Raw genomic sequence first — 25,580 nt, forward strand, 5'->3', positions numbered from 1 at the left:
TAAGTGAAACCACCAAAAGTTTCAGTCATTAGCAGCAGAGAAAGAACTGGTTTTCAGCTATTCCTCCAGGCTGACTCTGAATAGTGAAGTATCAGTGATCATTTTTGCCTGACTTTGGAGGGTATCTTAAGTGTTGGCTGACACTATAAAGCTCTTTCTCGGATCAGTGCAAGGATTTTTTTTTTTTTGCGGTACGCGGGCCTCCCACTGTTGTGGCCTCTCCCGTTGCGGAGCACAGGCTCCAGATGCGCAGGCTCAGCGGCCATGGCTCACGGGCCTAGCCGCTCTGCGGCATGTGGGATCTTCCCGGACCGGGGCACAAACCCGTGTCCCCTGCATCGGCAGGCGGACTGTCAACCACTGCGCCACCAGGGAAGCCCAGTGCAAGAATTTTTGTTGTTCAGGAGGGCTTAGGAAAAAAAAAGATTTGCTAATGCTGGATCATCATACTCCCTGCCTGCTGTCCACACTTTAGGAGTTTATTTATATATGCTGATAAACTGGATCACATAAAGCATAAAAATCCCTTTGTAACTAGTTGCATTACACGTCAGGCTTAACAACATTCTGTACTGCAAAGCTCAGTGTCTTGGGTGTGTGGGCATTGAGGGAAATGCAGCTCCTCTTTGCATCTTTGAGTTCCTTCATAGGAACCTGTATGCCTGGCCCTTCCTTCCACTTTTGCCACTCTCTTCCTGGTGTGTCGGACAGCACTTTGGAGCCAGGCAGACCTGGGTTCATATTCCAACTCTGTAGCTTAGAGGCAAGATATGTTTAGGCAAGTCCCTTAACCGCCATGAACTTCAATTTCCTCATCTGTGAAACACAGACAATACTGCCTACTTTGCTGGTTCACCTTATGGTGTAGAGGTAATGTGTGTAAAGATGGAAGAAGGTATTGAAGGAAGATAAAATGTCTGTTTCTTCTCCAACTTTTCCGTCAAGTCCAAGTTCTACCTATTAATTTCATTAACTTAGTTTTTATCTTTTATAACACACATACATACCTTTCAATATTATTAATAAGGCATTTTGCTTTTCTATACAAAATCACATCCTTTCATCTGATTTTTCCAGGGTCTGGCTGAGAATTCTCAGAAGGCTTAGTGTATAATTTATCTCTTTTGGAGATTTTCCTTCCTCTTGCTAAAAAACAAAATTTTTTAAACCCCACCCCAAACCAAAACCCACCAAGTTGGACATCATTTCTAAATTTGAATCTCCTTTTAAAAAAACTGTGGTTCAGTTAGTTTAAAGAGAGGTTTCTCAGAAACACACGTAGTGTATATTTTTCATCTCCACGAAGATTATGTCACAATTCCAAACCGCTATATATATTTTTTCCTAATAAGGCAAAGCCTTGCAGATAGTTTACTTTCTTGCTTTTTGAATAGAGAAAACATTCCTTTAAAAAAATCAATTTCTGGTCCTTTGTAACAGCGCTTTAAAATGCATGTGGTACTTCAGTGGAATTTGGTCCAGTGTCAGCAAACACTATATGGCAGGCACAGAGTCAGGTAGTGGGAATACAGAGGAGATGGACACGATGTCTCTACCTTCAGGGAGCACCCAGGGTCCTTGTAAGGGAGACTGACAAGTCAGCAGGCAATTGCTATATCATACAGTCCTGTGAGACCACAGAGGAGAAGACTGTAGCCAACTTGTGAGGAAAGGGCTAGACTCACCTTCTCAGAGGAGGTGACAACTGGACTGTGACTTGAAAGATGAAGAGGAGTCTAAGAAGCTGGGAAAGGGCATTACAGGCAGAGGGAGTTCTGTGTTCTAAAGGCACAGAAGTGTCAGAGGTAAATTTAAGGACCATCAGGGTATGATGTTGGGGCAAATGGAGGGGAAGGCAGGGGCCAGATCTGGAGGGGCCCATGTAACACTGAGGGGTTTGACTTTTATCCTGAAAGCAATGAGGAGCCGTTGAATGGACCTCCCAGGGAGTCTTACGCCAGAAGGAGACCTTAGAGGTCAGAGTCTAGCATTTCATTTGACAGATTTGGAAACTGAGGCCGAAGAATGGAAATTGACGTACTCGTGGCCACACAGCTAGTCAGTGGCTGATAACGTACATCTTTGTATAGACCCAGTGGTGCCTGGAGAGTAGGGTAGAGGGGAGCCTTCACAATGAAATTCCAGTGTTGACCTTGTGAAGGCAGATTCTCATAGGAACATTTAGCCAAAGATTTATCATGGGGACTGCATGATTTGGGCTAATGACCCCAGCATGCCTTTTTTGCATATCATGTCCTTTAAAGGAAAGGCCATCACGAGCTAGAAATGCTCTTTGACTATTTTTAGGCTGTGTGGTAGGGGGAATTAGTGGAATTCTTAAGGTCAGCTCCAGCTGTTTTTCTCCAAAAGACCAGCTGAATTTTTCATGAGATTTGCTCATTAGGGCTTTTACCCTTCAGTGAGGCATTGTACTGAGTCTGAGTCAGCCTGTCCTGGGAAATAAGGGACGAGAGTATGGGGAAAACTAGACTGGAGTTGGGATGGCTGCTGCCCTTTTTTTAAAATGTTAAGCACTAACTAATATTAAGTGCTAATTAATGTTAAGTGCTGTCTTAGATGTGGTTGATCTCATACCTTCACATACCTATGTGGTTGGTCTCATACCTTCTCAATCACAGTGAAGGTCCTTCTGGATTACAGCAAATACCTCAAAGGATTGTGGGGTTTTGAAGATTCAGGGATGCCATGTATGTAGAGTCTGACATGATGCCTGGGTAGAGTTCTGACTAATTGCATCCTAGTACACTGAGTAGCACCTTTCATTCAGGACTGTCACCTTGGAACACTCTACAGATATCAAGTCAGATATTCCTTAAGAATCCTGTGAGGGGAACCTGCCTGTGGTTATTTGGCATCTACAGTTACAATACTACCTCTCTATTGTGGGTCAGGGACTATATGAAGGCAGGTGAGGTGAAAGTATTCTTCATTTCTTCTGGAGTGTTTTGTGAACCCTTACTCCTATCTAATCTTATGGGTGTCTTTTTGGAGCTCACGCTGTGTTAGAAGGTAAATGGATAAATATAGCTGTAAAGCATTTTTGCAGTTCACAAACTGTCTTTCCATGTGTGGTCTCATTGGCCCCCTGTAGTAATTCAGCAAGGGAGGTGGGCAGTGGTTAGAATCAGTTTTAGAAAGGAGGAAATGGAGACTCAAGTAAGTGCTATGTTCGTGGTCACCAAGCTAGTCAGTGGGTGACTCGTTTTCAAACCAGATGGTATGACTTTAAATCTCATGTTCTTTCCTCTTCATGATGCTGCCAACTAGATTGAGAAATAAAGGGCCAAGTTTCTCCTCTAGCATAAAAGTGGTTTAAAGAATGCCTTTAAAGGAAGGTAACTGTCGCATACCCAACTGAGGAATGAAGGATCATGTCCAGCATGGGATTTCTAGACATGATGGAGTAAAAGTGAACTTTGTCCCGCTGGCTCCGGAATAACAGCTATTTTCTGATCTAGAACTCAGTGACATTAAAATAACAATGTATAACTTATGCTAATGAAAACAGTACTCATTTAAAATCGTTGGTAGGGTTGAAGAGTAGTTGAGAGGCATTAACCAAAGAGAGTAGGTCTTACAAAATTTCTATCTTAAGGATTCTGTCTAACACAGATGATCCGAAAGAGAACCAGAATACTTCTCCCCTTCTCTCTTAAATGGAGAAAAATGAGGCCATCCTTACTATTCACAGAACAGGAAGCCTGAGGAGATACTCCCAACACTTCAGTGAGTTACTTAATATTTAAGAGTTGTTTTTTTTTTACTATTACTATGGGCAAGGTACTGTGTGGCTACAAAAATGAAGTGGACATAAATCTTTCCCTTAAAGAGTCTAGAAGTGGGAATTTGATATGTTTATAAGTTTCTGTAATGTTTATGTAATTGTTGAATGCTTATTGTGTTGGGCACTTATATATGAGCTTAAATCTTCTCAACAACCCAGTAAGACAGGTATGATGCCCATTTTACAGATGAGAAGCCTGAGGCTCAGAGAAGCTAAGTAACTTGCACAAGAGGGTCAGATTGTACCCAGGTCTGACTCTGGAGCCTGTGCTCTTTCCTACTTCAGATGACAGATGTACAGATAAGAGCCTATGAGGGCTCAGTGAAAGAAGTAATTATTGCTAGCTTGTGGAAGGGATATTTTTGAGGGGCAGGGCGCTGCAGGAGCAGCTTCATGGAGGAGGTGTCATTTAAGCTGGGGCTTGAGTGATTGGTAAGGTTTGGATGTGTGCAGAAATAAGGGAAAGACATTCTAGGTGATGAGAACAGCAAGAACAGAGATCTGGTGATGATAGTGTAGAGCTGATATTGAGGAGTGATTTGGCTGGAATTCACGGGGTGAGAAAGGGTCCATGGAAAATAAGATTAGATAGGGAGCTTGGGATGAGAAGTATGTCAGTACTAGGAATTTGGATTTACTCTGCCATCAGGGAAGAGCTAGGGAAGGTTTTTAAATTGAGTATGGCATGCTCGAAGTGGGGCTTTGGAGTATGAGTCTAGCTGGACTGTATACGGTAACCAGAAGTGAGGGTGAACCAGGAAGTGAAGAAGCCACGTTCACTTCATGTTCCCTTCTAAATGAGTGGTAGAAAAGGAGAGAAGGGGTTGAATTGGAGGGAGAGTGCAGAGGTTCAGTCAACCGAACCTGGAAACTGATTGGCTATATGGCAAGGAGAGGAAAGCATCCACTCTCAGTGTTGCTTTTAAAGATGTATTTAGTCAACAGAGTTCCAGGCAGCAAACTGGGGGTTCAGAGGTGAATAAGGCACATTATCTATCCTCAGGCTGTATTAGTTTCCTATTACTGCAGTGCAAATTACCACAAACTTAGTGGCTTGAAACAACACAAATTTATTATCTTACAGTTCTGGAGGTCAGAAATCCGAAATGAGTCTTACAGGATAAAATCAAGGAGTTGGCATAGCTGAGTTCCTGCTGGAGGCTCTGGTGGGAGCATGTTTCCTTTCCCCTTCCAGCTGTTAGAGGCTGTCTGCATTCCTTGGCTTATGGTCCCTTACTCCGTCTTCAAAGCTCATCACTCCAACCTGTCTTCGTCCTCACATCTCCTCTCTCTCTTTTAGACCATCTTGCATCCTTATGAGGACCTTGTGATTCCATTGGGTCTGCTGAAATAATCCGGGATAATTTCCCCATCACGATATCCTTAATCACATATGTAATGTCCCTTTTACCGTTTACCATATTCACAAGTTCCAGGAGTTAGGATGTGGTCATCTTTGGGGGACCCTTATTCTGCCTACCAGAGAGTTAACAAACACATCTACGGAAGGTAACTTGACAAAGCTTTTTGTCCCTGCAATCTCTTTTTTCTTCTCTTTATTCAATCAATGAGGCACCTGTTGTAAGTCAGGCACCGTACTAGGTGCTGAGGACACGGGGATGCCGAGGCACCTCGCTGCCCACCTCTTGAGGAAGAAAAATTAGAGAAGGGCTGTTAATGTAGAACCAGAGACCAAACTGTCAGGCTCTTGGCTCTTGATTTTCTAAAGCGGAGGTCCAGGCCTAAGACGAGAAGGTTTAGAAGAATTTTGGTAAAATTTCAAAATGGGATCTTCCTACCCACCTCTCTACTGCCAAATCCCAACCCCCAATTTAGATTTTTTTTATCTACTCAAAGGCCTCTGGGGATGGAGGTGTTTGCAGAAACCAGGAATTTGACTCCTTACAATAGGGTGGGAGGTTAGAAGAGGGAGACAAGTCTAATGAAGAAAATAGAAAAAGCAGCAGCAGTAACATTCCAACCTCAAGGTAGCCTAGAAAGGTGATTGAGTTGGTGACATGTTGAAGATTTATTGTCAGCTGGTGTTTTTGAAGCCTTTACTACGTCCCAGACCATTTAACCTACAGCCCAGTGTCATCCTCACGGTAACCCTGTAAGGTAGGCCTTACTGGCTATGTAGCACAGACCAAGAAACAAACCCAGAGCCCGTAGGGGAACTGCCAAAGAACTAATGAAAGATCAGTCCCCTTCCAAGCATCTTTTGACCCTAAAACCAGAGTGTCCTGCGCCATCACAGCAGCCTCTTACGTCAAGGGGTATATAGTTAATGCATGTGGTCGGCATTATTCACCTGTATCCATTTCAAAACAAGTGTCTCGGGCTTCCCTGGTGGCGCAGTGGTTGAGAGTCCGCCTGCCGATGCAGGGGACACGGGTTCGTGCCCCGGTCCGGGAAGATCCCACATGCCGCGGAGCGGCTGGGCCTGTGAGCCATGGCCGCTGAGCCTGCACGTCCGGAGCCTGTGCTCCACAATGGGAGAGGCCACAACAGTGAGAGGCCCGCGTACCGCAAGAAAAGAAAAAAACAAAAAACAAGTGTCTCTTGGAGAGGAGCAAGAAAGACCTTGCACACAGTTAGGAACATGATATGTCTTACACTAGGTTGGTATTTCATAGAGGAAAGACTATGTGAGAACATCGTGGGAAGGTGGCCATCTTCAAGACAAGGAAAAAGACTCAGAAGAAATGAAACCCTCTGACACCTTGATCTTGGACTTGTAGCCTCCAGAACTATGAGAAAATAAATTTCTACTGTTGAAGTCGCCCTTTTTTTTGGCATTTTGTTATAGCAGCACTTTCAAACTAATATAATGTATGCAGAGTATATAGACATTCTTTGTGCCATTCTTGCAGTTTTTTATGAGCTTAAAATTAATTTTTTAATTTCAAAATAAAAAAGGAAAAATTAAAGAAAAATGTCACACATCTATCTATTCTAACATAGAAACAAAAACATTGAAAGAGTATGATTAAATTTTTAAAACCCAAGTCACAGAAACAATATCCACTTTTTTGTTGAGATATGTGATATGAGTATCTGAATAGAAGATGCCTGAATTGACATATAATACAGTGTAAAACAATGATTACTTCTCTGAAATGAAGTTGGTAAGTGTGAGAGAAAAAGAGGTCACTTACTTTATATCTTGTATGATTTTGTGATTTTCAAACATTTTTTTAACAAAGAAAATATATGTTACTTAATGATAATCATAATAGTATTAGTAATACATTCAATGAAAAAAAAAAAGAACTTGATGTATCTGTGATGGGATAATTAATGGCCTGACCAGAGAGATTTGAGCAGGTCTGGGCCAAGGACGAGGCACATAAGGCACCCAGGGCACAAATCTATGGAGAAAAGGTCACACAAGCACTGGCACTGCACCTGCCATGCCCTGCAAGTGAGCGTCCGCTTACATCGTGTGCCTGGGTGCCTGACTGGTAAGGAGGTCTCACTCTCAGGGTGCTGCAGTGCAGTGTGCTGTGCTCACACAACCTTGCCTCCTTGAATTTTGGGCCCTGGGCATCTTGCTTGCCTCACCCTAGGTCTTAAATTTGAGCAGGGGCCAGAAAGAGGAGAGGACCAGTGAGTTCAGTGACCTCAGTGCTGGCTGCACATTCAAACCCCCTGAGTAGCTTAAAAAAAATATCTCGGGTAAGGTCTGACCACAGACCAGTTAAATCAGAATCACTGGCACGGGGTGGAAGGAAGGCAAAGAGGCCTAGGCACGGATATATTTTTTTAAGGTTTTTCAGGTGATGCTAATATACAGCCAGGTTTGGGAACCCCTGAGTTTGTACATTTGGAGAGAGTCCCTCACTGCCAGGCTGAGTAGGAATGTACACGATTGTACCAAAAGTGAGGGTTTATGTCGTCCTTTTAAAGTCAGAGCTGAGGATTGCTACAGTTCAGTTAACTTTATGATCCTGGGTTTAATTCCAGCCTGGTTAATAAATCAGCTGGTTCTTCCACTCCCTTCCTCTGAATTTGAAACCTAGAAAATAATTAAATCTAGAATTCGTCTGCAATGCCTGTTGTTATCATCAATGTGCTGGTTTCAGGGGTGCTGGGAAATGTATCTCAACCCATTTTATTAGCCCGTTTGCAAATCCTTATGTGGGTTGAATCTGTATCTGTCCCGGAAGATAAAGGAGGTCTCCTCTGAGTGTCCCAGCTCTCACATTAGGTAGCTGTGTGACGTTAAGCAGTTGGTCTAACCCCTCTGTGTCTCAGCTTCCTCATCTGCACAAAGAACTGGTTATGACTCCATGATTCAGCCATTACTTCATTTTTGCGTTTGCTCTTGTTACAGCTGGAAAACAACTGATGTACAAATGAACATGCTTAATTTTGCTGTACTCTTTAACCAGTCGTCAGCCATTTCTGACCTACTGGGAATCCTTTATAGCTGTGATTGCCAAACCTGGCCAAACATCTGCATCCTGTGGGAACATTTTAGAAAATGCAGATTCCTGGGCCTTGTCCCTGAAGATCTTGATTCAGTGGGTCTTAAGCAATGTCTGGGAATCTGTGCTCATCGGCCGTATTTTGATACAAGCAATGATAAGTTTGATTAAAGTGGTAGAACTCCCAATTTAGATATCACTGTAGAGTTGACCATTGACAGAGATCATAGTTCTTCAAGGAAGCCTTCCCTGGCCCCCCGAAACTACATTATAAGCCTCCTGGTTAAAAGTTTTAAGGCACCCTTCTCTTCTGTTTTGTAGGACTTCTCAGGCTTGTTCAATATCTGGCTTCCGTTCTGGAATATAAGTTCTCTAAGGGCAAAGACAGTGTACACTATTCCAACGTTTGGGACATACAACCTAATCTCTTCCAGAGTTGAGATCTGTGGTGTATGCTGCAAAGGGAGAGGAAGTTTCCGTCTGGCATTTTGAACTGAGGCAGGGCTCCAGGTGCTTCCCAAGGTGTGTAACCAATAAGAGCCCATAACTGTGTTTACACTGTGTTACAGCAGCTCCGTGCGATGTCCGATGAACCTTGTCATACTGTCTTAAAGCTTCTGGATGTGTTGTAAGTCATCCCTTTCGTAGGTTGTCATCCCTTTTTTTAGATTTGAGATGTCAGCCCAAGTGTGAAGATTAATACGAATTTTCAGCCACCCATTTCCCCAGCTCCTTTCTCTTTACTGTTTTTATCTTTTGAAATCCTGATATTCCAAGACAATACAGATTAAAAGGGTGGTTCAGGCACATTTATCGAGACTGAAAAATGTAAAAAATTCCAGTTCCAGTTCCCTCTCTTGGCATTTCAGGCCCCTCAGGGTCTGACCCCAGACACTGTTTCCGCACTTGTACCCTACACTCCAGTTACCAGCCTTCTTTTTGAACACCCTACCTTCATGGTTTCACGGCCAGTGCACTTGCCCAGAATGCCCGCTCCCTTCTTCTCAGCCTCCAAGGCTCTCATCATTTGATCTCCTTCCTAAATCCCTGTGGCCCCTGACACTTGGTTTGTGCCTCCTTTATTAGTACTTGACATAGTACTTGTACGAAGGTAGGTTGTGTGTGATACTGTCTTCTTCACGTGGCCCATTATCTTACCCTTGACTGGGACTTGATTAAACTCTTTGATTCCTGTGGGTACCATAAGTCTAAACTTGCCTAGGAATGGCAGAAGGTGAGCTTTTCTAGAAATCCAGAGACATTATCATTAGGTTTGAAGAGGAGATTAAGGTGTAGGGAGCATTTTCACATATGAGTAGTCTTTCCTTCTCTGCACTTTCTTCATCCTTAGTTTGAGATCACCAAGTCAGTCTATGGGAAATGTTACCTGTCAGTTGCATCAGCCCCGGGGCTGAAGGCGGTGACTGAAGTAGAAAAATTTCTTCCACTTTTGGAAAAATCCTCACAAAAGTGAAAGCTTTGTATCTTGCGGTGCCTGTCAATTTTGACTTTCAGTTGTTCCCCTGTGAAAAAATAAAACAGAAACTTATTGGATAAATTATTCTTTCTTATTCCATCTATATTTTTTCATTTGTTCACTTCTTCCTAGATTCATTTCATTTATTCATTCAACTCAGGTTGTTTTTGAGAAGCTACTTTGAACCAGTCACAAGACAATTGTTCTTTCCTCTCAAGAAGCCCAATTTAGGCAATTTAGAGTAAATAATTTACATGTTTTTTAGTAGACTGATGAAAGCAGAGACCATGCAGAAACAAAATATTCACATAGCCTTGTTTCCTGACAGTGCTGTGGACAAAGTTTGCTGTTCACATAAGCACATTTCTATTAAAAACAACAACAACAACATTCTGAGTGAGTTTAAACACATCTGAAGAAACTTTTTTTTTTTTTTTTTTTTGCGGTACGCGGGCCTCTCACTGCTGTGGCCTCTCCCGTTGCGGAGCACAGGCTCCGGACACACAGGCTTAGCGGCCACGGCTCACAGGCCCAGCCACTCCGCGGCATGTGGGATCTTCCTGGACTGGGGTACGAACCCGCGTCCCCTGCATCGGCAGGCAGACTCAACCACTGCGCCACCAGGGAAGCCCTGAAAAAACTTCTTTTAGTGATAGTTTCTGGTTCCTGGGATTGCTACCATTCTCAGAGTCTAATGAGCACATATAAACACCCGCATATTGACACAGGTGCCTTTTTTCCTCTATCCATGCTTGTCTTCTTTTCCATGTCTATCCATAAAACAAACCCAAAGGGCCCAATCATTTTCCTGTTGCTGATAAGTTCTGCAGAGCATGCCGTGCTTTGAGGGCCAGTGCAATTCACTCATAGGAAATGACAAAGAAGAAAGTAGGGCATCCAGAAGGAGGGACAGCTGGGTGAAAACAGGACTGGGCTGGGCATCAGGACACCTGGGGGTCTAGTTTCATCTTCGTGCCTAACTAGCTGTGTGACTTCTCAGAGAATAAGGGGGGGGAGGGGTGTAATGAAAGATTAAAAGCGGCAGCTTTAGAATCCTACAGCCCTGGGTCCTAATCACATTCTGATTGAACGACTGTGGACAAGTTACTTAACTCCTCAAGCCCCATGTTATCTGCACGATGTGGAGAAGACCTGCCGTACTGGGTGGGCAGAGTGATTAACTGACCTCCTGTGTATGAAGGGTCTTAACACCACCTACTCACTTTTCAGCCCAGAGAAAAATGACCAAGATAGTGAGAGGCTTAGAAAACATCATGTGAGGAACCCCTGAGGGAAGGAGGAAGTTCATCTTTCTCTCAACAAAGCAGACTCAGGGACAACATGAACGCTGTCTTGCTTTCAGACTGTTGTGATGTCATGGGGCTGTCAGAACAATTTGCTTCTCTTCTGAAAACCTCATCATGTGAGAGTCACTACTTAAGTTTTCCTTCCCTTCCTTGAGGCCCGCAGGCTTTGGTACAGCAGCAGCCATCTGGGAAAGGAGAAGGTGCAGAGAGAGTTGGGGGAACGAATGCTGCTGTTAATCAGATTTTAACCTGGGTTTGGTTGGCAGAATGTTGGAGATTAGGCCTGCAAGCCTAGCTCTTCTCTTTGCTGCTGTCAAAAGCAAACACCAACTGTTTGAGGCCTTTTGGACAGCTGACAAAGAGAAGAGTATAGGCTTTCACAGATGTGGCATAGCAGGGCTGACACATGCAAAATATTTTGTTTGTTTTCTTCCAGTTTCAGTGAAATACAATTGACATACAGTACTGTATAAGTTGAAGGTGTACAGCGTAACAATTTGACTTAAATACACCATGAAGTGATTATCACAGTAAGTTTAGTGAACATCCATCACCTCATGTAGAGACAAAATTAAAGAAATAGAAAAAGTGTTTTTCCTTGTGATGAGAACTCTTAGGATTCACTCTCTTAGCAACTTGCATATTTAACAGCCAGCAGTGTTAATTATAATTGTCAGGTTGCACATTACCTCCTTAGTATTTATTTATCTTGTAACTGGAAGTTTGTACCTTTTGGCTGCCTTCCTCCAATTGCCCCTCTCCCAATCCCCACCTCTGGTAACCATAAATCTCTTTTTCTGTGAGTTTGTTTTTGAAGTATAATTGGCCTACAATACTATGATAGTTCCTGTTATACAACATAGTCATCCGGTATTTCTATGCGTTTCAAAAGGAGGCAAGGAACATTTGAATTAAGCACACTTTGCATTTGGAGCCCTCACATTTCCCTTTTAGCCGCTGTTCCTACTGCTGCCCATTCCTTACTTGTCCTCGACACTTTCTTCCTTCTCGCCAGAGCCTCACAGTATTTCCATAAGGAAGGGAAGGTAGGAGTGAAGAGACCCATCATACAGGTGAGGAAACTGAGGCTTGGAGAAGTCAGGTAATTTATTTAAACCAGACAGTCATGGTGAAGGACCTGGAGCTGGAACCCAGTGAATAACATGGACCTGCTTTTTCAATGATGGACCCTAGAGCCAGGTTCACGTTAAGGCGGAAGTGGAAGCTCAGTCCCCTTCCACCCGTGTTCACGTATGAAATACCTGAGTGCCTCGTACGTAGATGGGTGCCACAGTGGCAGGTGATGGGTGGGCATACAAAGCACTTAGAGGCCCTGGCCTTGCGCATAAACTAGTGGAGGACAGATGTGAGTAGATGGGATTCGAGATGGTGTGGTGAGTATCCTGAGTGAGGAAGTTAGGTGCCCATGGAGCACCCCAGAGGGGCACCTAACCTGGCCTTGGGAGGATGGGGAAGGCTTCAGTGCAGTAAGTGACATCTCACCTGAGACCCGAGAGGTATTTTCTCAGGAAAGGGTATTCTAGGAGCCAGGACAAGCATATGAAAAGGCCTGAAGGCAAAAGGAGCTGAAAAAGTTCAGTGGGGCAGGAAAAGAGCTTGGAGAAGAAAGCAGGTGTGAGTTCACGGAGAGCCCTACAGGCCACAGTAAGGACTTTGAGCCTTAGCCAGTGGACAGTGGGAAGTTGGTGAAGGGTTTTAAGCCTGGGAATATGGCTTTGTCGTATTCATATTCAGTAGCATGAGGAGGATGGGAGGGAGGGCTGAACCTAAGGAGAACTGTTTGCTCATCCCGGGAGCTACTCCTTCTGTAAACACGTCAGGCATCCCTGTTGCCAAGATTCATCCCTCCCGAATTTTTGCACTGAGGTTGCCTCCATGCTGACAGCCAGCTCTGGGCCAGTGATTCTTTTATGCTTAAGCAGAGAAGGTCCACAGCCAGACAGAAGAGCGTTTTTTCTGCTTCCCCAGTTTGAGGATCTGTGTGCAGGGGAGAATTAAATGAGATGTCAGTATCGGAGTGACCTATTCTAACAAAGCCACTGGCAAATGCCAGCCCCGCCACACACAAGCTTGGTGGCAAACACCTCCCTGGGCCTCATGGTCCTCATTTAAAAAAAAAGGTAACAAAATACCTCCCTCAGATCTTTGTGAGGATCCAATGAGATGATATATGTACAGTGCCAGGCGTTAGGAGGTGCCCAGTAAATATTTATTACCTTCTTTTTTTTTTTTTTTGCGGTACGCGGGCCTCTCACTGCTGTGGCCTCTCCCGTTGCGAAGCACAGGCTCCGGACGCGCAGACTCAGCGGCCATGGCTCACGGGCCCAGCCGCTCCGCGGCATGTGGGATCTTCCCAGACCGGGGCACCAACCCGCATTCCCTGCATCGGCAGGCGGACTCTCAACCACTGCGCCACCAGGGAAGCCCTATTACCTTCTTTTTTTTCTGCCCTCCCTTATTGCTGCTGCAGGAATCTTACAGTCCTTGCAAAGCCCGATACAGTCTGACCTATTTCCTTTCTGGCCCGCTCCATCGTTTTCTCCTCCTGGCACACTGGCCTTCCAGCACTGGCTCCCTTAAAGTTTGTTGAACATGTCAAATACACTCCCACCTCAGGACCCTCTGATATCTGCGTGGCTCGTTCCCTCATCTCTGGCAAGTTTTTGCTGAAGTATCATCTTCTCAATGAGACCTACCCTAGCCACTCTCTGTAAAACTCTAATGCCCCTCACCTTATTATTCCCTTCCCAGCTTTGTTTTCCTCCAGAGCTCTTATCACCTTCCCAAAAGTTACATAATTGTTTTTATTTTTTATTTATGTTTTTATTATTTAGTTTGATCATTATCCCCTCCAACTGACATATACACTCTACAAGGACAGGAAGTTTTTAATGTCTTATTCATTAATGTATCTCCAGGGCTTAGAACAGTGTCAGGCACATAATAGGCTCTCTATAAATGTTTGTTGAATGAATGAATGAAATTGACTAGCTCTCATGATAGATATCATCCAGAATATTGGGAGTTGGGGGTCACCTGGTACTGAAGAGGCTTGATTGCCATCTGAGGGCTTTCCCACGATCTGGCTGGGTAGTAACTCCCCACTACCCAATTAGGAGTCAAGGGTTCGAGCCCTTCACTTCTTTGTAAAATAAGGACATTGCCCTTTGCCTCACCAAATAGCCTAGTTTTAGGAAAAACTTAACCCTAGAAGCTTTTACACAGAAGCACTCGTTAGCTTATAGTTCTATTTGAAGGTGTGGAAACCAGCATTTCTCCCTTTAGCCCCCCTGCCAATTACCACTGCTGGAAAATTTAAGTTGTTTTTCTCCTTTGTTCTCTTCCTGTCCTCGACTCACTGAACTTAAAAACAATCTCCCATTGAACCTGGGAGGCAGTGTGATGCCTCACGAAGGACATGGTTCCAAGAATGTGGCCTGAATCTATTTCCTTGCCAGCCTTTGAGATCTAAGGAAGTTACTGCACATGAAAGGAAGCTACTGTGCATGAAAGAATTGAGATAGCCATCCCGTAGTGAAGTTGTCTATTTGGATTAGGTTCACTAATTCATTTACTCATTCACTTATTTCTTTTCTTTTTTTAAATTAATTAATTTATATATTTATTTTTGGCTGCGTTGGATCTTCATTGCTGAGCATGGGTTCTCTCTAGTTGCAGTGAGCAGGGACTACTCTGTTGCAGTGCACAGGTTTCTCATTATTGTGGCTTCTCTTGTTGCGGAGCATGGGCTCTAGGCGCGCAGCCTTCAGTAGTTACAGCATCCGGGCTCAGTAGTTGTGGCTTGTGAGCTCTAGAGTGCAGGCTCAGTATTGAGGTGCACAGGCTCAGTTGCTCCATGGCATGTGGGATCTTTCCAGACTAGGGCTCGAACCCATGTACCCTGCATTGGCAGGCGGATTCTTAACCACTGCGCCACCAGGGAAGTCCCAACTCATTCACTTATTTCTTCACATTGAGAGACTCACAGTCAGATGGGAGAGATGGAGAGCAGACAGATAATTATAACAGTGGAGATACGTAGGTGGAGGAGAAAATTTTTGTGTTAGTCAAGTTCCTGCTACAAAAGTGTTCGTTGTATAACAACCCCAAACCTCAGTGGCTTCCAACAAAAAATATTTACTTCTTGCTTCAATACCTACAGACCAGCTAAGGTGGCCCTGCTTCAGGTGGATGAGGTTCTGGTCTGTTCTTGTATCTCTTTTTCTGAGACCCTGACTGAAGAGGCAGTGGCTACCTGGGGCAAGCTCTTCTTGTGGTCTATGGCCAGAGTACAAGAAGCCAAGCCAAACCACACAAGCATATCCACAGACTATGCTTGCATCACATTTATAACGTTCCATTGACCAAAGTAAGTCACAGGCCAATCCCACCTCCAGAAAGATAGGGATGAATACTCTGCTTACTGTAGTGGCAACATGATTGTATAATTCTGTTTCAGGGAGGAAGTGAAGAGTTAGTAATAATTGAATCTACTACAGCATTTAACTCTGGCTATGGGAGTGAGGGAAGGCTTCCTGGAGGTGGTGGCTTTCATCTTGAAGGATGAGTTATTTTTCAAGACAAACAAGCAGGCAGTAACATATGCAAGTGCGTGCAAATTAAAAAAAATAAGTGTGAAGTGTTGTCTTAATATTTATTTGAGTCGTCACTGTGGGCAATATGCAAAGAGCTACAGGAAGATAAAATAAAGGTCACCTGAGTACCTGCCTACGAAGTCCAAGCTTCATGGGGGACATCAGAAAGATACAAAAGAGAAAAGGAAATTATGTAACCAGTACACTCTTAATCAGCTGGATGGGACAAAAGTGTGAACTCAGAAAGGAAGCTAGAATATATTTTTAGCTATTTTTGGTACAGGATGCAAGCTATGCGCTCTTTTATATTCATTATTTCATTTAATCCTGACAACCTGTGAAGGATGTCCTAATGAGAAACTGAGCCTCAGAGTGGTTAGGTAACTTGCCTAATGGATTGTAGTTAGCAAGTAGTGGTGCGAGTACTTCTTAGTAATTCTGTTTTACCAAAGAGCAAAGAATTTATTCATAAAAATCACTAGTGTACACACTGTATTTTCTTAAGTAGGGCTGCTTTAAAATTTATTAAACCCATGTTTTTTAGTGTCTACTGTATATGCAGTACTGTGCTTGTTAAAGGGCCCCGATCCTGGAGTATCTCTGAAGTTCCACCTGGCTGTGGCATTCTGTAGGTCTCATCTTCTCACTGCTCATGGATTTAAAATGCCTCAAAGAAAATAGGATTCTTGCCCATGGTTCTATGCAAAAATGCTCACTTTGAATGTTGAGGAGTTTTGAAATGCTGCCTCTTCCATTCCCCCAGATTATATACACAACACCAGTAAGCGTTCTTTCTCCTTGGAAATGAAGGGAGACAAGCTAGGTGAGTTGCTCCAGGTTGAGCAAAAGTTAGAGGTGGGACTAAGTGGAGAATAACAATTCCCATTGTTGTGCAGATTACCTCTACCCAATACTAATTCTCTTGTCATTACGGAGCACAGATATACTCTAGTAGAATGTCCCTATGCAAGAAGAAGTGAGCATTTTTGCAACCATCTCTTCCCTCTGTGGATGGTTAAACATTGACAGGCGTTTTTGTGCACTCTCCATCTTGGCGGTCCGGAATTGAGTTGAAGTATGTTTCATGACCCATTTTCTATTTGCTCAAGAAGCTGGCAGAACTGGTTTCCCTGATCTCAGACACCATCTCACATGGTCAGTTTTCTACCCCCAGACAAGCTTTAAATCTTAAAATAATGAGCAATGCTTATAGGAACTGCCTCTCACTGTGTGGTGTTTACTGTCTCACGGTTCTGCAGGTAGGTGATGCTCAGATGCTGTTGCCTCTCATCAAGTTGACGTTGGACGGAAGGAGAATAAACTGTGCTCAGACTGGTCCAGGAGAGGGGGCGTGAGCAGGAATGCCGCTGTAGGTACAAGTGACCTGTCTGGCAAGGAATGCAGCATCCCGAGAGCCTCTTCTTGACATCATCCCACAGACCACTGCTTCCTCGAGGGAAAGGGCGCTGAGGATTTTGCTATCAGCCACCTAAAACTTTTACCCAGCCAATAGAAGACTTTTGCTGAAGAACTGAACAAGATATCGTTTCATTTCATTTTTGCATCTTCTGATCATCTGGGCTACAGTAACTGTTGTTTAGCCTTGAGAATTTTAAGTCATATTTGTTTCTGTCATTTTTGTGTACACGTTTCAAAATGATCGACTTAAGCTTCCTGACAGAGGAAGAGCAAGAGGCCATCATGAAGGTTCTGCAGCGGGATGCTGCCCTGAAGAGGGCTGAAGAGGAGAGAGTCAGGTAAGAGGCCGGACGGGTCCTCGGGCATGGGAGGATGGGCAGTCTGTAAGAAGATGGGACACTTTTCTTTCCTCAACCTTAAGTGGTAGTTCTGACTTGGAGCCTGACTTAACGGATTCCAATTTTAAGTTTATTTCCTGGACAGAACTTTCTCCTCCGTATCTCTTTTTTTTTTTTTTTTTTTTTTTTTTCTGGTGCATGGGCCTCTCACTCTTGTGGCCTCTCCCGTTGTGGAGCACAGGCTCCGGACGCACAGGCTCAGCGGCCATGGCTCACGGGCCCAGCCACTCCGCGGCATGTGGGATCTTCCCGGACCGGGGCACGAACCCGCGTCCCCTGCATCGGCAGGCGGACTCTCAACCACTGCGCCACCAGGGAAGCCCCATATCTCTTAATTTATCCCATAGGACTCCTGCCAGAAATAGTTTTGATTAAAAACCTAACTAAACTCCTTTAAATTATTAAACACTGGATTAAAAATGAAATAATGTATACAAACACATATATACATCTACCTCTCTCTCTCTCTCTCTCTCTCTCTCTCTCTCTCTCTCTCTCTATATATATATATAAACACACACATATATATCGACTTTTTTAACTGAATCTACTTAAAAAATGGATCATGTATGAAATTAGAAAAGAATTTTAATTTCTAAAGTTTTCAGAAGAAAATAAATTGAGAAGTAGCTCACATTTTTGCCCATCTTCAGAAATGTTTGAATTGGTTTCAACAGCAATTGAAATTAGTTCTGACTGAGCCAGTTTTTCATTTGTGTTCCATAAGAAGGAGTGGCAACTTTGACACACTATTCACTTTGGGAGGAACCCAAATGTTCCACATCAGCATTCCCACCACTTTCACTCACGTGCGGGGCTGGAGGAGCGTGAGGTCAGAATGCTGAAGAAGTGGGCTTGAGTCCAAGCCCTGCCATCTATTGCCTTTGTGATCTGGGGCCTTGAAGGCAGCGAAAGGTTTCCTGAATGTGAGTTAGTCATAGTAACTGCATGATCCCCAACCTAGGAGTTATCCAGAAGGAACATAAGCCCTGTTCTTACTTCTTAGGATAGCAGGATCATGAATAATGGAGTTCTTTGTGCCCATATTTCGTTATCCATATTTTGACCCTAATTTGAACATGGGTGCTTTATAAAAGAACATGCTGAAATTCACTTCAAGCACTCCAGAGTGTCTAACTATGGCTACTAACAATTCATATATCGATAGTGCTTAACAGATCGCAAGGAGCTTACATGACTTTTATTTCTTCTGATCTCACAACACTCGTGCAGTTGGGGGTGCAGGGTGGGATGTAATTACACCCACTTGATGTGTGAGGAAATTGACCTTGAGACAGGTCAGGTGACTCACCCAAGCTCATGTAGTCCGTAGGTGTCAGAAGTGAGAACTAAATCCTGGCCCTCAGGTACTCATTCACTAACTCCACCTCCCCTCCCTAAGAAAACTATAGCAGACAGGACATCCTGGGAAGACCGTTAGACCCATTTTAGAAAGAAGGGGAGGGGGCAGCACAGAGAAAATATTAGTTGATTTTTCAAGCATAGTGGGAAATGGGAATTCCTTTAGTCTCTCAGAAGATAAGATGGAGAGGATGGAAAAGAAAGCAGTGGAGCTGGGATTGCACCGGGTCCTGTCCCTCTTCCTGCCTCAGGATGTGGGGACTCTGAATCCTGGCGAGCTGCGATCTTTGATTCCTCCCACTTACAAGACCTTACATGTGGTCTGTAATTCTGTTTCCTCTATCTAGCCAGGTTACGAAGAGAGATTCATTCTCCCTCCCTTCTGTATTTACTTGACCCCAGAGATTCCAGGCTGCTGGGTCTTCCCTGTAGTTCTCTGATTCTGTATGAGATGAGTGGAGGTGTTTCTCAGGCATCTACAGTAATTGCTGAAAATATACTTAAAAATTCAAAGTTCTGGGCTTCCCTGGTGGCGCAGTGGTTGAGAGTCTGCCTGCCGATGTAGGGGACGCGGGTTCATGCCCCGGTCGGGGAGGATCCCACATGCTGCGGAGAGGCTGGGCCCGTGAGCCATGGCCGCTGAGCCTGCGCGTCCGGAGCCTGTGCTCCGCAACGGGAGAGGCCACAATGGTGAGAGGCCCGTGTACCGCAAAAAAAAAAAAAAAAAAAAAAAATTCAAAGTTCTGCCTGGAACTGGGCCTTGTAAGGGGTGTGTGTGTAGCCACTAGCACCAGCCAGTCTGCAGCCACAGCAGGAATGCTGTGAGTCGGCTTGTAGCAGGCACTTCGCAGATTCTCCTTCCGTGCACTGTTTCTGAGGATGCCTCGGAAGCTGCTGCTGGTGCTGCCCTTGTTTCTTGCTTTTGTAAACTGATAGGAAGAAGGCTTGGGGTGGTGAAAATCTCGTGTGAGTCAAGTCCTGTTTACTGCTACCATTCTGGGGGCCTTCCTAATTAGGCACCAAGCAGCTCATGTGGACTTGGCCACAGGCAGGTCCGGGACTAAGTGACTGTGTGCGGGGGGCACAGATGGGCATGAGGCCCATAGCCTGTGGACACTGACAGAGGCCCAACCCGTAACCTGCTCCACACAAAAGGAATGGAGCTCTGGCACCCTTGGTTTTAGGACTGACGGAACCTGGGTTGGTTCTGAGGCTGTCTGCTCCTGGGCTGGTAGAACCATGACTAGGTTTCTGGTCTCTGAAAATGCTATTCTATGGGCTTTTGCTTTTCAGCCCCGTCACCATCCCGCAGCTGTTTGTCTCTAGCTCTTCCATCAGAGTGATAGCCTGACAGCTCTGGAAAGATTTTTGGGGTCCATATCAGTCACTTTACAGATAATGAAGGAAAAGCCCAGAGAGGGGAAGTGACTTTCCCAGGGTCACACAGCTAGTCAGTGCTAAAGCCATGATAAGAAAAGCTCTTGGTCTACTGCTTTTCCTTCTGCCCCATGTTGCACACTGGTATTGCTTTTTCAGAAGAACAGTAAGGGCCCTAGCGTGGACCTTGAGTCAAAACTTAGTGAGTTTGAATCCTGTCCTCACCATTGATCAACTATGGTTCATTCAGCAAGTTACTTGACTTCTCTGAGCCTCAACTCAGAGACTGGGAATGACCCTAGTACCAAACTCAAAGAATTACAGTCAGGATTAAGTAAGATAATTCTTAATCTTCTTAGCACATAGTAGGTGATTGATACATTTTAATTCCCTCATTCACCACTCCACCTATGCCTCTAAAAAAGGACAGAATTCTCTGGTCAGTGGTCTGATTCCTTAGAAGGAAATTACTCCTAAAACTCTCAACTATTTAATACAGTGACATTTAATTGAGTACTCATTAAGTCTAGGGAACTTCTCTGAACAAATGGAAGGAATTTTAGGGTAATTGAAACATGGTCCCCGTGCTCAAGCAATTTACCATTTAACCATTTAATGGATTATCAATCGCAAATTTAAAATCTCAACCTTGTTTCCCTAACGTGATTTTACAATGCCCCAGTCCTCCTCCAAGTTAGTATATGGCTTTAGAAACATAAATTAGATAATTCTAATATTAGCCTAAGGAAAACATCATTAGCAAGGCAATCTGCCACTAAAATTCAGACTGCTATTTCAAATGCTAATTCATTATGGGCTTTGGAGTAGAACCCTCCTGTAGCCGTGAGGACATTACTCATGGATCATAGCACTGCTGCCCACTAAGACCAGACACTGCCTCAGAGTCCTTTACAATATGGCTGTTGATGAGAGCTGGATTTAAATTGAAATCTGTTTGCCATTCCTGATTTATCCAGTGCTTTGACTTGTTCACATCCAAGCTCTTTCAGGGCACTTTGGAGATGATTTATCCTTTATGCTGCCTCCCATCCTGATTTCATGGATGACAAAATGAGTGTCAAACAGGGGAAGCGTCCAGTTCCCAAATCACTCAACCTGTTGATAGTAGAATGTGGGTTTGAACCCAAGGGAATATCTACTGTGGTATCTCGGGGGTTCTGTTAGAAGAAAGCAATTCCAGGTCACTGTCTTTCATGCTGCCTCCCTACCTGTACCACAGTGCTAGGCCCAGTTATTACCATGCCTCACTACCCGGCTTGCTTTCCTAACTACCACCTGGAGACATTTCACAAACCAGCAGTGAAGCAGACATCAGGATGGATTCTTTTTCTCGCTCCCCGCTGCCTCCTCCCTCTCTGTCCTCCTTTTTTAAAGAAACACCACCATACATACATAGATGTAACTTTAGTCTCTTAGGGTTTGAAAGTGACACACTCTGGAGGTGGTATTTCCTGTGCTTTGCATCACACTGCCAGCAGGAAATCATTGCCCCTGTGTGTCTGTACACCGCCAGCACCACGTCCTCCATCCCATAAACACACAACCACATCTAGGGTGATGGGCGTTCTTGCAGTAGACACCATCTCAACCACGACCGCATCTTTTTTTTTTTTTTTTTTTTTTTTGCGGTACGCGGGCCTCTCACTGTCGTGGCCTCTCCCGTTGCGGAGCATAGGCTCCGGACGTGCAGGCTCAGCAGCCATGGCTCACAGGCCCAGCCGCTCGGTGGCCTGTGGGATCTTCCCGGACTGGGCCACGAACGCGCGTCCCCTGCATCGGCAGGCGGACTCCCAACCACTGCGCCACCAGGGAAGCCCATGACCACATCTTATGATCCTCAGCTGCTGCCTTAAGACCTACTTTCTTTTAAACAAAGGCAGTTGTCATTGAAGAACTGCTTTCTAGGACCTCTGATGGCATTTTCTGTGAAAGCAAAGGGGAAAGGAACCAACATTTGTCCAGGATTGACACTGTACACAGAGCTTCACGTTTTCCCCTTTCATCCGCACAGCAGTGTAGCTGAACCCACTCAACAAGGGGGAGGAAATAGAGTGGAGAAGTTAAGTGCCCTGTAAGATTGAAACCTTGCTTATGCAACTGCAAAGCCTGTGCTTCCCACACACTGTGCTGCCTCGCAGCAGATTGTGGGGATCTGTGGTGTGTCCACAGCACAAGTGATGCATGTTTCTTCTTGTTTTCCGCTATAAAGAACTTTTGCAATTTATTTCATTTTCACGTGTTTGTTTTCAGATTCTCTATCAAAGGTTGAATGCCTTTGTAGAAAGAGTGAAGTGTGATAGCCATCTTAGAAATCAAAATCATGTTTGGCTCTCTCAGGCAGGATGATGGGGCAGTGGAAAGAACGTTAGCTAGGAGTCAGGCTGGCTTCCGGTCCCCGCTCTGTGTGACCTTGGGCAAACCTCTTAAACTCTCTGGGCCTCATTTCATCTATAAAGTGAGGCCATTTGTAACTATCTAAGGTCCATTCAAAACAAACATTCTCTCATTCAAAACAGACATCTAAGAGTACTTTCAAATCTCGTAGTCTAACCATCTTGCCCAGAATATACTGAAAGGTTAAAAAAAAAAAAATCTGGGAATGGATCAATCAACCTCTCTGGCCAGTCTGCTGATTCTTACTATGCATAGCTGAGCAGATAATATCGACCAGGTCCTGTCTATGATGTTAGGCCTTTGCCTCATCATGATGAATAGCTAGAAGCTGGGGTGTGCTACGTGAGTACAAGCAGGAAAAATGTTGAACGCAGGATGAAGGGCGCCACTGCTCTTCTGGCTTTCCTCTGAAAGTGTTCACACTCTCTCTGCACCGCAGGAGTTGATGTTAGCAGTTAGGGCTGTGGACTAACTTTTTTATGTACAATTCCAAGCATATGCCTGGTATATGATAGGGAATTAATGAACTGTTGAACGAAAAAATGAACAGATATGGCCTTTACCATACAGAGAAAGCAAGATGGCCATCTTTTGCAGTTGACTGAATTCTTTGTACATCATGGTGAAATTGTAAGGATTAAATGAGATGAGGCATGTTAAGTGCCACGCGTGAGGCCCAGTACCGAACACATGCTTTGTATGTATTAGCTGAAAGAATGGGGTGTGACCAGCATGTTCTGCCTGGAGGACCAACTGGACAGTGTCTTCTCTGGGTTGAGTGTTCTTCTGCCTTCACTTCTGCCCAGTGGCAGCCCATGGGTGTTTATTGAGCATCTTCTCTATCCTTAGCTCTCTATTAAGTACAACATGCACGTGTGGAGAGGATGGTAAGGTATAAAAAGTGTGAGTGTCAAGAAACTTACCGTTTTCCCACTTCAACTAAATGGTACAACAACGAGAGAATCAAGTGCTAATTTGGTTGGTACAATTAGAGTTCAAGAAAATTGAGAGATCAATATGGGCTGGTAGAGAAGATTTTATTTTAATTTTTTTATCAAAGTATAGTTGATTTACAATATTATATTTCATATTATATTAGTACTGCATTGTGATTCAGTATTTTTATAGATTATACTCCATTAAAAGTTATTACAAGATAATGGCTATAATTCCCTTGCTGTACAATATATCCTTGTTGCTTATCTATTTTATACATAGTACTTTATATTTCTTAGTCCCGTACCCCTAATTTGCCCCTCCCCCATTCCCTCTCTCCTTTAGTAACCACCGGTTGGTTTTCTATGGCTGTGAGTCTATTTGTGTTTTGCATGTACATTCATTTGTATTATTTTTTTAGATTCCACATGTAAGTGATATCATACAGAATTTATCTTTCTCTGTCTGACTTATTTCACTAAGCATAATAGTCTCTAGGTACAGAGAAGATTTTTTTTTTTTTTTTTTGCGGTACATGGGCCTCTCACCGTTGTGGCCTCTCCCGTTGGGGAGCACAGGCTCCGGACGCGCAGGCTCAGCGGCCATGGCTCATGGGCCCAGCCACTCCGCGGCACGTGGGATCTTTCCGGACCGGGGCACGAACCCGCGTCCCCTGCATCGGCAGGCAGACCCTCAACCACTGTGCCACCAGGGAAGCCCCAGAGAAGATTTTGACAGCACCACCTAGACGGCCGGATTTCTTTTTTTAATCTACACCTTCATAAAACTTGGGCTTTGATGTCATACATATGGGTTCATCTGTAAAATATTCCAAATGACTAAGCTAGAAAAAGAGATTGATTTACCCTAGTAGTGATTATCATGATAGGAGATACATAAATAGCACTTACTGAATTTGAAAGAATTTCCTATTCTTTTGCCACTTGAAAAGAAATGAGCCAGAAACCCAACCTCAATTCTTTACTGTAACGGCTTTACTATGAAGGGCCATGTGCTTCAATGAGCCCGCCTCACATGGTGCGGGCTTACTGTGCACTGAAAGCTTAATGGGATCAGAGGCTTGCAGACAGACAGTTAGGCAGAAGCATCAAGAGTTGCATAAGGACCCTTACAAAGCGCCTTTCCGGTGAACAACAAAGATAAGCGAATAAATAATCTCATGAAGAGAAATTGGGAGTTGTTATGCTGTGAGGGTTTGTGGTCTTCTTCAAGACGATGGTGGCTGATGCCGTATTTCATCATGCTTTTCCCTAATCCACCAAGAGCTGAGGTGGCCTGCCTCATTAGCAGGAGGCACTGCCATTGTGATGGAGCGTGGTTCACTTAACCCCAGCAGCGACAGGTTCTCTCTTGTCTCTTGTCTTTACTCAGACTAGGTTGGCTGCTGAGCATTTATTTGTTAACTGATTTATTCACTCAACAGTGTCTGGGTATCAGCTCTGTGCCAGGCTCCGTGCTGGATGCTGGTGTTACAAAGGTGTTTATGAGGTAGTCCTTGCCTTCAGGGAGTTTGCAGAGTTCACGGATTAGTGTGTAAGACAGATGTGCAAATAGATCACTGGAACACAGTGTGGTGAGTGCTGTCGTGGAGGAGCTGTGGGAGCACGGAGAAGGACAAGCCACACAGTGCCCTCAAGGATCAGGGAAGGCTTCCCTGGGGAGGTGCTACCTAGATCTGAGGGATGAGGGGCCACGTGCTGGGCAGAGAAGTGAGGGAAAGACATCTGGAGAGAATTCACATTTATTGGTCTCTCACCAGGATCTGGGCACTGTTAGGTACTTTCAGGTAAATACCGCATTTAATCATCCCGGAAGTCCTGCAGAGTAGGTCTTATTTTCCCCTATCTTTATAAACAAGGAGACTGAAGCTTAGAGGGGTTCAGTAACCTGCCAAAGATCACATTTAGGAAGGGTCACAACGGGGACTTGGACCTAATTTGGGGAGACATCAAAGCCCATAGTCTTTCTGCCACACCTTCCTGCCCTTAATGTCTACAGAGGTCATGTAAGAGCAGTG

General features: G+C 44.3%; 1 protein-coding gene across 6 annotated transcripts in view; it reads left to right on the forward strand.

The window, feature by feature from the left end:
• The window catches only part of SYTL2 (synaptotagmin like 2), a 99,613-nt gene that overhangs the window by 26,698 nt on the left and 47,335 nt on the right, over positions 1 to 25,580 (forward strand). For all 6 annotated transcript variants that reach the window (XM_019948790.3, XM_019948791.3, XM_033862159.2 and 3 more), the window contains exon 2: positions 16,895 to 17,392. In XM_019948790.3, coding sequence (XP_019804349.1) covers positions 17,292 to 17,392 — 101 coding nt within the window. In that variant the 5' untranslated portion in view covers positions 16,895 to 17,291. The remainder of the gene's footprint in view (positions 1 to 16,894; positions 17,393 to 25,580) is intronic.

The sequence above is a fragment of the Tursiops truncatus genome, chromosome 8, assembly GCF_011762595.2.
Source record: "Tursiops truncatus isolate mTurTru1 chromosome 8, mTurTru1.mat.Y, whole genome shotgun sequence".
NCBI lineage: Eukaryota > Metazoa > Chordata > Mammalia > Artiodactyla > Delphinidae > Tursiops > Tursiops truncatus.